Source organism: Pseudophryne corroboree, chromosome 6 (genome assembly GCF_028390025.1).
Source record: "Pseudophryne corroboree isolate aPseCor3 chromosome 6, aPseCor3.hap2, whole genome shotgun sequence".
In the NCBI taxonomy this organism is placed as follows: Eukaryota; Metazoa; Chordata; class Amphibia; order Anura; family Myobatrachidae; genus Pseudophryne; species Pseudophryne corroboree.
The window spans coordinates 415,464,738-415,480,031 of record NC_086449.1 but is presented as its reverse complement, the minus strand read 5'-3'; the positions used below and the strand labels follow the sequence as shown (position 1 = coordinate 415,480,031).

Below are 15,294 nucleotides of genomic sequence, written 5' to 3'. Positions count from 1 at the left end.
ATTTGTACAGGTATTTGCAAATTTCTTCATGCAAATAGTTGTGTATGTGTGTATGACTACATGTATTTATTTGCAATATGTGTGAGATAAATCAAATTAAATATTGCTAAGAAAAACAATTGACTCTGCATTAATTCTACAATCCCAAAAAAATACACTTTAATATTTTAATATAGTTAGAATATGTGGTTGAGCGTGCAGTGATATTAAGCAATCACTCACAATGATATGAGAACATGTCTTTATGACGGTGTCTTTATGATCAGCCTGGGCTAGTGGTTACACATTTATTGGCCTAAAATGTCAATGAGTTTCTCTATAATGATAAAGTACACAAGGGTTTTTAAATGAATAAACACAGTTTCAAGTGTTGATGAAGCTGAATAATTACATATGTATAAAAAAATAAACATAAAGAGTTCTGGTATTTTTATGATTAAATTAAGAAGAGAAATGACACTGAGAAATAACTCCTGCATGAGTTGTACAATTAATTAACATTATAGGGCATATCCGACATTTTACGAGATGAAGACACTTTGATGGAAGAATGAACCAATGAGGAAACAGCCAGTTTCATTAGGTTTCAGTAAACAAAAATTGGGTAACATATAATAGATGTGGACAAAATTTTCACAATAAAAGGACATTTAACAAGGTGAACAAGTAGTGACAACAAATAATGGTCAACAAGGGGAAACAGCAGGAAAAGGCAACAGATGAACATTAAGCTGCCATGCTGAGGAATTTATTTGCGTCTTTTACTTGGTTGAAGACGAAGCTGTTGGACAGCTGCTTCAGCAGCAGCGATGGCTGCTCCGGCATCTTCAAGATGCGCCTGAGTGACACTGCTTTTGCTTTGGCTACGGGATGGTCCATGTGAGCGAAGGTGACCCTCAGAAGATGACTTTGAGCTACCAGGACTGCTATGAGATTTCTCTATAGTGGGAACCTGCATATCTATAGAAAATAAAAAAAATACTTTTTGTTATAGCATGTTTACATTTTGTTTTCTGAATTTTGTCTTTTTTTAAAGAATACATGCATGTTTCTTATTCCAAAAATATTTTCCTATATAAAGAAGGTAATGAAACTAACATTCTTGTGAAGAAAAGAATAATCATTTGCCTTTAATTAAAAAAACTGTCAAAAGAATTTGTTAAAGGCACTTGTAGATAGATTTGAAAATCATACCCAATAGCACAAAGTGTAATTGAATCTAAAAGAAAAACTCTTTGAAAAAAGGTAAAAATCCAAAATGTTGGGGACCAGAAGTAGTTTTAGATTCATGATTTTTCCGTCTTTTGTAATATTTACATATCATAATTAGATTTCTTGGGAATGGGACCTAAGCCTAAACATGAAATGTATTTATATTACACATACACCTTATACACTTAGCTGGAAGAAAAATTGATACAATATTTTGTATAATTTTGTGCATGAAACAAAGTTTGTGTACACTGAACCATCAGAAAGCAAAAAGCAAAGGTGTCACTATCTCTCTCATAGTCAAAACATTCTGGATTTCTGAATACAGGTATTTTGGATTTCGGAATTTTGGATTTGGGAGATCCAACCTGTATTTGTGTTTTATACAGTTATACGCATATGGCATAGCAATGAGCATACTGAAGACCTTTGAGAACACTCCTCGGCAAATTGCAGCAATAATTTGATATTGCCTTGTTCTTACACTTTTGGGCTGCTTCTGAGTTGCACACAATTTAATTAATACTGAGACGCCCACTTGCAGTGTCTTGTGGTGGTGCAGTTCTATCTTGGGGCATCTTTAGATGCACTATTGGTCTCTCCATTAAAACGTCTACCAGCCCTATGGAGCTGTGTCTCCATCTGACTATGGCCTCCTGTGTGAGTAGTTGTGTGTCTTTGAACACAACCCCTTACAGTGACATGACTGCTGAATTCCACAGACCGTGTCCAATTCTGTTCTGGGTCTCTGAGTACTAACAATCAGGATGCATGCGTAAAATTAAAACATTGGCCAACTGCATTAAGCATCGACACGGGGAATGTGTTGTACATTATCGCATCCTCTATTACTGATACTGGGTTTTATAGGGTCTTAGCGGAAACCCTGGCAATAGATTGGCTGTAACCACACAAGAGTACCGATTTATGGAAAAAAGAATGTTTGCTTTGAGTTTGTACAAATATTTATTATAGTATAAATTGTTACCTTTAGCTGGATCTGGAAAGATTCCATGGCTTCTGCTTTTAATGACTGATGGCTTTGGTACTTGCTGACCGCTTTGAGTGGAATGAGGCTTTGCATGGTCAATACTTTCACTTTGTTCCTTCAAAGGGTACCATCGTGGCGTGTTGTCAAGATAGGAGGCATTCGATAGATCTATTAATACCTGAGAGCACAGTTATTTCTAGTCAATATGAAAAAAAAACAGGCTCATAATTATCATTTTAATCATTATTATCACTAATATGTACAGATGTTCTTTAAATAGATTTTACTGTAACATACATTACTGTTCTTTAAATATGCTTTACATATAAAACATACTGATCAGAGGAGCTTGAGAAAGTACCATCATATTACTGCAATGCCAATTATGGAAGTTGAACAAGGTTTCCTTAACTGCAGTGAGTAACATACAGCAAATATATTTTTAGTTAACATATACAGACGTGTCCTCTTACATCCTTGTGGCAGTCACACTAAACAGCCCTTAAAGTCGCGCCATGCCGTAGCGGAACTCGGTAGCGCAGAGCATCTTTTTATGTTCTTTTTCAGTCGCGTTACGGATAACATGTGAGTGCCGTGTGACTCGATAGTGCTGAGTGGTTTTTTGTGTGATTTTTCCTGTGAAAATGCAAAGTAATGTAATAGGATGCACACGTAGCTTATGCTGATTAAAATGATATGCATCATGCCTATATTATGTGTGCAACTGCGGCTCTCTCTATCTGCATCTCAAATGCCACGTTTCAGTGTTTTCCATGAAAAACTGTAGCATAGCATTTTGTATGCAAGTCCAGTCACTGTCACACACAGAATATAGGTATGCTGCATATCATTTTAATCAGCGGAAGCTGCTTGTGCACCTATAACATTAATTTGCATCTAAAACGCATTTTCACAGAAAAAAAACACAAAAAGACACTCTGCACTACCGAGTCACGCGACAATAACGTGTTATCTGTAATGCGACTTATAGCACATGGAGCAAAAATGTAAGAGGACACATCTATATTTCAAGTTGTCAAGTGTTTGTGCTCTTGAATAGCTTTTACTTTTACCATAAGTGTGCTCGTGTACAGTTGGATAAATGCAGCTTTGTTTTGTGTGAAATATGTGCTTCTGTACTGTGCATAGTTACTTACAGTTAAAGATGAGGAATGGGATGGAAAAGGGAGTGCAAACCAAGACAGGTACAATAAGGGTGTATTCTCACCTGGACACAAATGGATTTGCACTTACCAGGACTTCTTTCTCTGCACTGATGATAACGGTGATGATAATCAACAGTTACTTATGATTGTATCTGAACCCCTCCCAGTGGGGAATAAATCACAAATATGATATATGAAGCTGCACCCATCAGTTTGTATCACTGAAGTCATATTTGCATTCAACTGCTGCATTCAGAATATTTCCATTTTATTTTTAAAATCAAGATAACATACAGATCTAGCCTTCTTATTGTGGCTGCACCTTGTCGTGGTTGCAACTAGGTTGCCGCAATGCACACACACACCACCATGAGCATGCATCTATTCGCACCCATGATGCATACAATGCGTATGCCTAGTCATGAGTGTGAATAGGCGCAGCTAGTTGTTGTCGCAAAGCATATGCACGTTCGTAGATATTGCGGCAACTATGAGCCTAGCTACATCTGTATATTTGTACTTTTATTTTATACTAGTATTTTAGATCTTTCATTCACCAAGTCACTAGCTATTGTTACCGCTATTGCATGCGTCTCTTCCTTACATTTTCTTTTTCTCCCCCCCCCATTTTCTTTCTTCCTTCACCCCCTATTCCCTCTCTATCTCCTCTTATGTTTTCTTTCTGTCTTTTGCCATTTTCTCCTCCATTTCCATCCCCATTTGTTCTTCCCCCACCCCTTGATCTCTTTTGTTCTTCCCCCACCCCAGTTCTCTGTCCCAACCCTCTCTCTACATTTCTTTCCACACTGTATATGTTCTATCTCTCTCTTCACCAATCAATTTGTTTCCCCCTTTAACTCTCCCCCCAGCCAACTCTCTCCCTCAAGTGCATGCTCTCTTTGTTAACCTACTCACTGGCACTATATCTTCTACCCCCCTTCTATTAGCCAGTCTGGTGGCCCATCTCGATCCAATCAACTGAAGCGTTGCTGATCGGCCTGCAATTGATACACACACACACACACACACACACACACACACACACACACACACACGAGACATCATGTGTCACATGCGCATTTTGCACAAGTTCAAAAGTGAAGCCCACTGGCTGCCTACATCGGGCAGGTCTCTGTAAATGATCTACTGTTTGGGGGTTCCTGCTGTATTATGGATAGGTGGCCCCTTGTGTTGTTACAATTACCAATATTTCTATTGTCACTGGGAGTGTCTCAGTTCCCACTGCACATGTCACAGACATGACAGCCATCCTCAATTATTATATAGATTTGTGTCTGTATTTGTATTATATTTTATATGGTAAAAAAAACTTTCAGCAATATGACTTTAGCATTTACTACTAACCCTGCCAAACCACAGCTCTACAATTGTGTCACTTCTATAATAAACCATAAAGAATTAAAATAAATCATATTTCATGATACAGTACTATACTGCACATAGTCAGTCTAAGGCAATGTGTTATGTCTCTGTACGGAATCAGAGTAAGTTGCTCTTCTCAAGTTCTGAATCTGCATTGTATCTTCTAAAGACTGTTCATTTTACATCATTTTTGTTTATTTAACAAAATGTGCCGTAAGTTTTTGTAACCATATGTTTACTTTCACTTCTAAACTACATGAAACTAATGACAGCTTGAACGTGATTGGTAATCTACTTATTACATCATGTTTGTTATAGAGGTACATCCTTAGTAAGTTACCGTATATACTCGAGTATAAGTCAACCCAAATATACGCCGAGGCACCTAATTTTACCACAAAAACCTGGGAAAACTTACTGACTCGAGTATAAGCCTAGGGTGGGAAATGCAGCTCTAGCCGTACACAGCCCTCATACTGCCAGATATGCCCTCATAGTGCCAGATATGCCCTCATAGTGCCAGATATGCCCCCACAGTGCCAGATATGCCCTCACACTGCCAGATATGCCCCCACAGTGCCAGATGTGCCCTCATACTGCCAGATATGCATGCCCTCAGTGCCACATATGCCCCCCCAAGTGCCAAATATGCTTCCCCAGTGCCTGCTATAAGTTACCCTCCGCCGTTCCCACGTTGTCTTGTGAAGGAGGGACAGGGAGGGCACAGCGCGCACCTCTCCTGTGTCCCTCCTGCGTCTCCGGCGGCGGGTCTGTTAAATGACCCGGGTCTGTTAAATGAAGTGCCGGTTCAGAGCCAATCACAGCTCACGAATGTGTACTTCCTTTAATAGACCCGCCGCTGCCGCCAGAGATGCAGGAGGGACACAGGAGAGGCGCATGCTGTGCCCTCCATATCCCTCCTTCCCACTGCACTGCACTGACAGCACTGACTCGAGTATAAGCGGAGGGGGCTTTTTCAGCACAAAAAAAAGTGCTGAAAAAGTCGGCTTATACTCGAGTATATACGGTAAAATAAAATTAAGATTTTATAAAGTTTGCATGTGTGATTGTTATTTGGTGGTAAGTTGTGCCTGCTGATGATTCATTGTCTTACCTCACCAAGGAAGTCATTTGAAGAGAATCTATCATAGTCCCATACAGTGACTTCTAACGTTTTCTTTTTCAGCTGCAATGGAATTCACAAAACAACATTTTCCATATTGTCCCAAACACTTTATCAACTTCATATGCAAATTATGATATGGCAATAATATTGATTATTGAAAAATTAAAAGATGAAAAAATATTTACTTCACTTGTAAGAGCACTTTATTTTGCTTGTCAAATGGATGGTTTAGAATCTTTACATATATAGCTGGACAGTTTATAAAATATTTGAAAACAAGGAGAAGAGAATTAGTTTGCTTTCCTACAATGTCTCATATTTATGGTCAACCTAGTAATTGTCAGGTATGGAAAAGTATTTCTAAACATTCTAGAGACACACATCTATTTTTGCAAGAATACAATGTAACTTAGACATCCTACAGTATATTCATTTTTTTATTTACATAAATGTAATTTTGTAAACTTGTATTAGATACAGGGGCAGATGTACTAAGCCTTGGAGAGTGATAAAGTGGAGAGAAATACAGTTCCAGCAAATCAGCTCCTGTAATTTTTCAAAAACTGCCTGTAACCTTGCAGTTAGGAGCTGGTTGCTTGGTTCTTTGGGGCAGATTTATTGAGTGAAATTCTTGTTTCCACTCGTAACGAATGATAAATGATGCTCCAGCCAATCAGCTCTCAACTGTAATTTTTTAAACACATAACAGTTAGGAACTGATTGGCTGGAGCACCATTTATCATTTGTAATGAGTGGTAACAAGAATATCACTTATTGATAAATCTATCCCTTTATCTCTCTCCAATTTATCACTCTCCAAGGCTTAGTACATCACCCCCATGTTTTACCTTTCACATGGCTATTCTAAGGGCACACATTTTTCATCCTGTGAGGTTGATTGCAATTTGGCTGCATGTAGGAGGGCTTGTCAGTGTTAATAACTACGTTATGATATAAGTCGTACACATATTACCATTCTCAGCTAGTATCTGACTTCTCTATACAATTAAATACATTCTATCTGATGGGAATTGGATAAGTACTGTAGCTGCTAGTTGTTCTTTGTAGGAGTCAGATACTCTTTAGAAGTCTCTTAGGTGTTATGTTCAGATCAATGTCAGCTGTGGACGTTGGGCCTTGTAGGAATCTTTCAATACGTAACTAGTTTTAGTATTTTGCCAGAATACTTCTGTTCATGCAGAATAAGTGATAAATAGGAGATATAAATGGGACTGTATAGTAGGAGCTAAGCCAGACCACTCCAGTGGGAGCAGCCTGTTTAAACAAGTTGTCCACATGTACTGTATCACTCCCCAGAGAAATTGGTGGAGGCGAGGAGAGTTAAGTGTCAATCACATATAGTTTACTGGCTGTGCAAATTCCAGCAGTCTACACACACCTAATAGGCCCTACATACACACTTAAAGATTTTGCTGAACGATATGAACGTTCTCGTTCATTAATGAACGAGAACTCATTCATATCGTTCAGTGTGCAGGCACCAATGATGAACAATGAGCGGCCCCGTGCTCATTCATCGTTGGTGCCGGCTCGTTCATACCTGCAGGCCAATATGGACAATCTTGTCCATATTAGCATGCAGGGCTATGGAGCCGGGTGACAGAGGAAGTGAAGAAACTTCACTCCCCCCCGTCACCCCCCCAGTCACCCCACCCCCGTCGCCGGGTCTTCCGATGACCGTATTGGCCGTCGGGCAGCTCGGCGGCGGGTCGCCGAGTGTGTGGGGCCCATATGACATCAATCCCCCTATGCATATTGCTCTATAAAGAGTATAATGTTAGAAAGGATATCTGCCACAGATGGACAACACGTTAGCTTAAGACCACCTCTTTAGGGGATAACATTTAACAAATATATAATATGATAGTAATTAAAATAAAGTACTCAATAATTACTTAACATGAAAAGGTAATGTTCTTCTCCCTGCTGTGGAAAAATTAAACTACAGCTTGTGTTCCTAATTTGACAGACATTTAGAATTGTCTCATAAGAATGCTTAAATTATATATTACCATTCACTTAAATGGCACACCTACATAAATCAAACTGATGCAAAACATAAATCTACACATACAGTACATTAAGCTTTTCAGAGTCACTCTGTCAAAGTAACAAATATTTTAGATAGAGTCATTATACACAAACCTGCTCCATGGATATATTCTTGTAAATCACTGTCTGATTCCATTCTGGGTTTAAGCTTTTTTGTACATATTTTGTTCTTCGTTTATATTCAGCACTAAGTAGAGAAATCAGAAACATATGATGATTATAACATAATATACCGGTAATATATGAATGTACACTTATAATAAAATAAATATTATATATATATATATATATATATATATATACACACACACACACATATACACACACACACACACACACACACACACACACACACACACACACACACACACACACACTGTATATACCAAGAGCCCAGCACTCATATTAGAAGTACATCAGATGAAAGCAAACACAGTAGTATGTGGGTAGAGCCTGCATCCACCAGTGATTACGCCACTGACTTCTTGCTACATTGCAGAAATCACTGGTGGATGCAGGCTCTACACACATACTATTGCTTTTATTTGCTTTTATCTGAGCTACTACTAATATGTTAATCAGTGAATGGGAAATGTAATTTCACAAATTGATTATATCCATGCCACTTGCAAATTGATGTATGAAAAATCTTCTAAGACTACAGTGTATTGATTTACCCCTGATTAAGTCCGTAGGACCAAATGTGTACGGTAAAAAATGCATTGTTCACCCATTCAGCTGGATTTCTGATCATCTACAATGTATGTCTCCAAACAGATTTATCTGAGCAATAACTGTTATCCCAATGCTGATTGTGGACATGAATACTGAACATTTATCATTCCAAATATTGTACCTTTTTTAAAAGGTTCTTGTTCTTATGTTAAAAAGATCCAACATTTTAAGGGAATTATTTTTGAATGCACTCCTGTATTAAGGATACAATTATTTCTGGATGACCTTATGTATAAAGGATATTCTTATATGGTATCATTAATTTTGTTAGATTACAACATATATCACCCATCACAAGATTAACGCCATCTAAATGTGTTTTTGAGTGTTATGTGTTTGGAATCACACTAACAGAGAGGGTTCCTTTCAGAGGTGTGGCTGTTATTTCTGAATAGCACAAGATAGAGACATTGGCAACACAAATTGTGCTGGTGAGCAGATGATTCAGTGTTGGTCTGGAGGAATCCACCCACACAAGGAACAAAAACGGTGTGACCTCACCTAGATGCTGCCTGGGCCCAGGTGGGGGTCTGGAGCAGCCAAACAGTCCAGGTGGGGACTTTTTTTTTTGCAGACTAACTACCCAAATATAGTGAGGGGCAGAGCAGTGAGTTAGTGCCCTGCACAGAGGCTAGGCTGCTTGTTGTTTTGTTTAATTTATGCTGACAGTAAAGCACCATTTCATATATTTACCTAGAAAGCTATGTGTAGACCCTGATTAAGCACCTAGACACTGCACCACTCTACCAGGTAATTACCCCAGTGTTGTCACAATATATATACACACACAATGTATTATTCTATGTGCTATTCTACATGTTTTGTACTATGATATACTAATGCTCAGGCAGATTCTCACTAGTGTGCTGCCCTGGGCGAGCTGTACTTTGCTGGCTTGTTGGGACCCCGCGCCCTGGACTTAAACTTAGTGTTAGGGACCCACCAGAGACGAGGTTACCTGGTTGCTGGTCGGTGGACCGGTATTTTTTGGCCAAAAAGTATGACAAGCACCTCAATTCTGCTCTTTATTGGATTGGAGAGTTAATTATGATTTTTCTGATTAGCAGTACTTGGTACTATAGAGTGTGCATCAGCATTACATTTTATCTTTCTTTGTGGAACTACAAGTCTCAAACATGATAGCACCTCTCATTATATTTGTAGTTAGGGTGTGCAGTCCAAGGGTCCCCACCCTCATATACTGTACATCTTATAAATTGTGCCAGTCCGTAAGAACTGACCTAAACCAAAAATTCCTATTCCAGTTAATCGCTTTGCTCCTTACTAACATGACTGCTTAAGCGCAAAGGTTTTCCTGTACTGTGTTGCATGAACTGCATACGTTCGGTCAGACCACAATATAATAGTTGGATTAAGTTCAGGACTTCTTCAGCGCAAAGTGTTTTTTGTTTTTCTTCATCAAATCTGCTGTAGCATATCTCCCAACTGTGGCGGGACAGTCACGTTTTTCTGGGACTGTCCAGCTGTCCCACCCGCTGGGCGCAGTGTCCCGCGGTTGGGCGGGGGGCAGTTGGGAGACCCTCTCTCACTCGCTGCTCTGCACAGCGTCTGTTCACTGGGAGAGAGGCACAGGGGGCATGCCAGCAGTTCACAGAGTGCTTGGCATGCCTCCCACATCCACGAAAACAAGGGCTTGACCCGCGATTGTGGCACTTCCTCAAGGCCAACTATTTGTTAGGCTACCCACCCTATTTTCGGGCACGTGCCTTTGGTGCACGTCTCTGTCCCTCCTCCCAACTTTCTGAAGTTGAGAGGTATGCTGTAGCTCTTAATTGTCCATTTAGAATGAGTCATTGCACATGATCTACATTGTTTAAAACTTCATCTCTGAGTTACAATTAAATAGTCTGACATTTTCCCATGCAATATTTTTTTATTTACTAAAGAAAACATCAGACATATGACTCTGCCACCCCAATATTGACCCAATTTTAGCATATAATAAACTTTGTATTTAGTTGATATCTCTTTAAATTACAAAAAACTTGCAATGATTTCCAATATTTACCAAATATTACTCATCTAATAAAGAATAAATGTATTGTCTGTCATGTTATAGGAAGGAATTTGTTATAGATTTGTAAAGGACTTTGGAGCCCATTTATCAATGAATTTTAGCTATTTAAAACTCATTGCATATGATAAATGATGCTCCAGCCAATCAACTTCTGTCATGTGTTTGAAAAATGACAGTTGGAAGCCGATTAGCTTGAGCACCATTTATCATACGCAACAAGTTTTAAATACTGTAGCTAAAACTTGTTGATAAATGCCCCCCTTTGTGAGTTAAAATGAAGGATTACTAGGGCCAAACCTCGTGGGATCTCTGATGTTACGCAGTATGCGAGAACTGAAATCCTGTTTTTCTATCTAATATATTAGGAATCTGGGCCGCCATCAGGGAGTATGCCGTCACTGGAGTCCTGGGCCTGGGCAGAGTGGGGGGCCTACCCAGTGTAGATGGTGAGGGGGCCGGGCAGCCGCTGCCTGGTACAATTAATGAAGTTTTTTATTGAAACAAATCACTTGTGACGTCATGACAAAGTAGAGGTGCACTGAATCTTGGCAATAACTCGTACTGTACATTCTTTGTGCTGTGATGCACATAGACAATCAGGGGAGATTTCCCTGCTATGCAGTTTCTGGTCAGTCCTGCTCTGGCTCCAGTCTCCAAGCTGCTGGGTCAAGGATGTGGCTTTCCCAGAATCTCACAGTGCATGTTTGGACACACCTGTCAATCCTCTATGTCTCAGAGACACATACTGCATATTAAAATGCATACAAGCATATTTAAAGCATAATTGCTGCTGTGAGAGACAGTTAATGAGCCATATCTAATAAACTGTATTCCTGAAGTCATTTGTCTTAATTTGTACATTTAATTAAAATAAATATAACACTCCCGAGAGCTCATTATAATGTACATTAGTGAAAATAATAACTCTGGAAGACACTATGTTTACATAGAAGTTTGGAGATAAGAGCCAGTGTTGGCTGGACCTGAGGCTAAAAGATAGGGGAGTGATTGTACTGGGATGTACTGTATATAGAAGCACAAAAACAAGCAGTGGACAGAGAAGAAGAGGAAAGTATGTGAAAAACAAGCACAGATTTGTTGAACTACAGATGTGCCCTCATACACTATTGCCACACCTGCTGTGCATATTTTGAGATCATTGGGCCTAATTCACTAAGGATTGCAATTGCAAAGCTGTACCACCTCCTACCCGCATTTGCGATGCGATCACATCTGAGATGACCATTGGGACGTTCATTTGTGATGGCAGGCTGAGCAAGCCTAAGCTTTCTCATCCTTGCCGTCATGGGGGAGGGAGGGGGGCTTGCAAGGCCAAGGAGAATGCGTTTTTCCAAACACTGGCCACTCCCACCCCTCCCAGTTTACACCTCTGCCTGTCTATCAGGCAGAGGCATTCGAATTCCCTGAGATTGCAAGATCAGCAATCCTTACTGAATCACCCTCCTTGTTATCAGTTTGTTCCCACTTATAAAATGCACATACTCAGGAATAGCAGTAGGGGAAAGGTGTGTGCGGAGAACTAATTACACAGGCTCTGTATAGTTGCATATAAACAGCTGCTTGATTAACACCTTCTGCTTCTCCAAAGCTTGAAAAGTAAGCTAAGATTATTTAGGTCAGTAGTGTTTATTACTTCTATTTTATCTCATAGTGCCATATTGGTATTTAGTATTAGTGAAATATGCTCACATATAAAACCCATTATCACTCATACAATCACCTTGTAATAAATTGATTCAATACTGAAAATACTCAAAATATTGAGTATATTGCATATTAACACATCTGCTAAAGTCTTGGCTGTTAAACTTCTCATTCATTTAAGTCATCCAAAATAAAATCAGGTTATGAAATAAAAATAAAATGAAAACTCTACCTGGCATTCTGGACAACCATGACTTGACTGCAAGGACCCAGTGATGAGACACAGTGCATTACAGATAGATAAGAAAGCAGAGGAAGCCACCATAGATAAAACAGAAGATACACATGAAAGACATAAAACATACACAGAAAGACATTATTATCTTCAGTGCTGGAATGGCGTGCAGATACTGATGAGTACAATATTAAGAACTGTAAAATATTTGCCTGGTTTCCTATTAGGCCATGAGATTTCACATGTTTGCTGATAGAAATTGACCTAAACTGTTCCCAGTTCAACACCAGGAACCTACATGGCACAGCAGAGTGACATAATCAGCTCTATGCATAGATTATATATTGTGCAAAAGCTAAATGCACAAGTACAGTGCAGAATGGAAGAGCAAAATCAATATTTGGAAGATTGTATGAGTGGAACTTCGCACCTTTGTGAAAAAGACGATACTCTAAACATTTCACTCATATCTACCAGCATCTTATTGATTAGGAATGCATCACAAGCACAACTACAGTGAAAAGATATATCAATGTTTGAGGCAACATACAGTAGACATAAACAGCAAGCACATGTACAGTAGTAAGGGTGTTTGTTTACCATTTTTATTTCTTGGTGAATTCTTAATTTTATATATATTTTTTCATATGCTATATCAGTGGGTTTTTAGTTTTGATTAATTAAAAATGCCATAAAAATTTACAATTCCTTATAATATGGTGTTAATCTAGTTTTCTTATAAACAAACAAGGCAGACTGAAGAAAACATAGTATTCCGAGGGAGGTAAAGTGGATGTAAAGAGACAGGGTTCCAGGAGACCTCATAGAACAGAGAAGAGACAGACACTGTATCAGGGCACAAGGTGACTGGGACTAGAAGGGTGACCAGGACACAAGGTGACTGGGACTAGAAGAGAGAAAGTTCCGGGGGAAGGGAGCAAAGCCAGGGTTCCAGGGAATATGGGAAAATACTAATATTACATTTCTATCTACCAATGTAAGTTTCCATATTTTGTGTTATTCCAGTTTATTTCCACTTAAGGGTGAATTCAAGTAGATGGGATGTTTACCGCATATATAACTGATAGTTCCAAGTGAGGAATACCTATTCAATTAAATAGCCTTTTCCCATGCAGTAAAACATCTGTAAGTGCGTGGAAACTCACTGATTCTGTATAAACTGCAGGATCTCTGGAGTTTCCTCACACGTTAAATGCAGAGCCTCAGGAGCTGCAAGGAAAAATCCTGCAATCGGTTGATTAGCGCGCAGGGTTCCCGCAGCTAATTGAATTAGACAGCACAATTAACTGCAAGACAAATCCTAGCTAAATGAAGTCCTCCACAGTCTCTTGGGTTCTTTTGCTCTGTCTACATTTCTTGTAAATTCAGACCAGAAACTGTATGTGTAAAACCTGTAAGGTAAAATGTGTACTCTGTAAAGAGTACGGTTCTCCTAGCATTGGGGTTTTCTCTTGGCTATTATCTGACAATAACATTACTAAGCAATTCTCAGTCCAGTTTTACATAAAAGCTTTAATCAGACAAAAATATATCTGTTATAAATTTTTCAATAACAATTGTATATCAATAAACTGCTGTTTGCCTATATTACATTATAACAATGTTGTTTCCTTTACTCAGTTACGCTATATTCTCATGGATAGAATGTGTGAACCCATTTGACATTCTCAAACATTTAAATCACAAAAGGGGCTGTCCCAAAGAAAAGGAAACTTGAGACAGAAGAAGCTAACCTCTTTGTGGGGGCACTCATTAAATTAATTGTATAAATCTATAGGTTAAAATGTAGCTTTTATTAGTTCATTAAAAATAAGTGTATGATTTCTTCATAATAACCCTTGAGAAGAAATAGCATATAGTGGGGGGAGTGGTCTAATTAATTTAAGGTAATAATCCTCTTTAACGATACTCCCTAGGGTGAAAATATCAAAAAGTCAAATAGGTCAAAGAATATATAAATATATGGACGGTGGTTACAGTACTGTATTCGTATAAACCACCACCCGGTATAATAAATAGTAAAATAAGATGCTACCGTAAATATGTTAAGGTTGATTTGTCACAATGCTGCTGAATTCGTAATGATGAATTATCAAGAATATCATTCCTCCAACCCCTGTAAGGAAAAAGTCAAACCTAGTAGAAAGGGGAGGGGAAAGGTGTATAAATCCGTGAGGACCTAACTCAAAATGTGGCAGTCTCTCTCGCGGTTGTAATACAGATATACACCTATCCGTTATAGCTGTAATTGATCAAATACATCATTAAAATCAGGTGAACCCAAATTTCATTTATAGTATAAGTTGTCAATTTGTAACTTTCACCATCAAGCAGAAAAGGAGGTTAATGTATTATAATCTAGTGACCCCTTGTCATACCTAGATATATCAGACAATTAATTATCCTTGTTCACACTGTAACCAGAATATAACAGTACATATGAGAGAAATATAGAAACCTCATAGTTATGCAACAAGGTATCCTGTTAGCAATATTTCACATCCTCCATCACAATATCTCCAGACAAACGGCAGAGATAGCCTTGACTTTTGTAACATGTATATATAACTTTTGTTAACAGACAGTGGAGAGAAGATCCCGCTCCGTTACCCCGGGCAACATCTGCTGCCTTCCCATGTGTGCACTGAG

The 15,294-nt window shown here is 38.7% G+C and overlaps 1 protein-coding gene across 3 annotated transcripts in view; it reads right to left on the bottom strand.

Moving 5' to 3' along the window:
- The window catches only part of PCLO (piccolo presynaptic cytomatrix protein), a 447,385-nt gene that overhangs the window by 45,302 nt on the left and 386,789 nt on the right, over nt 1-15,294 (bottom strand). For 2 of the 3 annotated variants that reach the window (XM_063926936.1, XM_063926937.1), the window contains 5 exons: nt 12,622-12,648; nt 8,045-8,138; nt 5,867-5,938; nt 2,201-2,381; nt 766-960 (listed from right to left, as the gene is read on the bottom strand). In XM_063926936.1, the coding sequence (XP_063783006.1) occupies nt 766-960; nt 2,201-2,381; nt 5,867-5,938; nt 8,045-8,138; nt 12,622-12,648 (569 nt within the window). The remainder of the gene's footprint in view (nt 1-765; nt 961-2,200; nt 2,382-5,866; nt 5,939-8,044; nt 8,139-12,621; nt 12,649-15,294) is intronic. The other variant, XM_063926938.1, reaches the window with a different exon arrangement.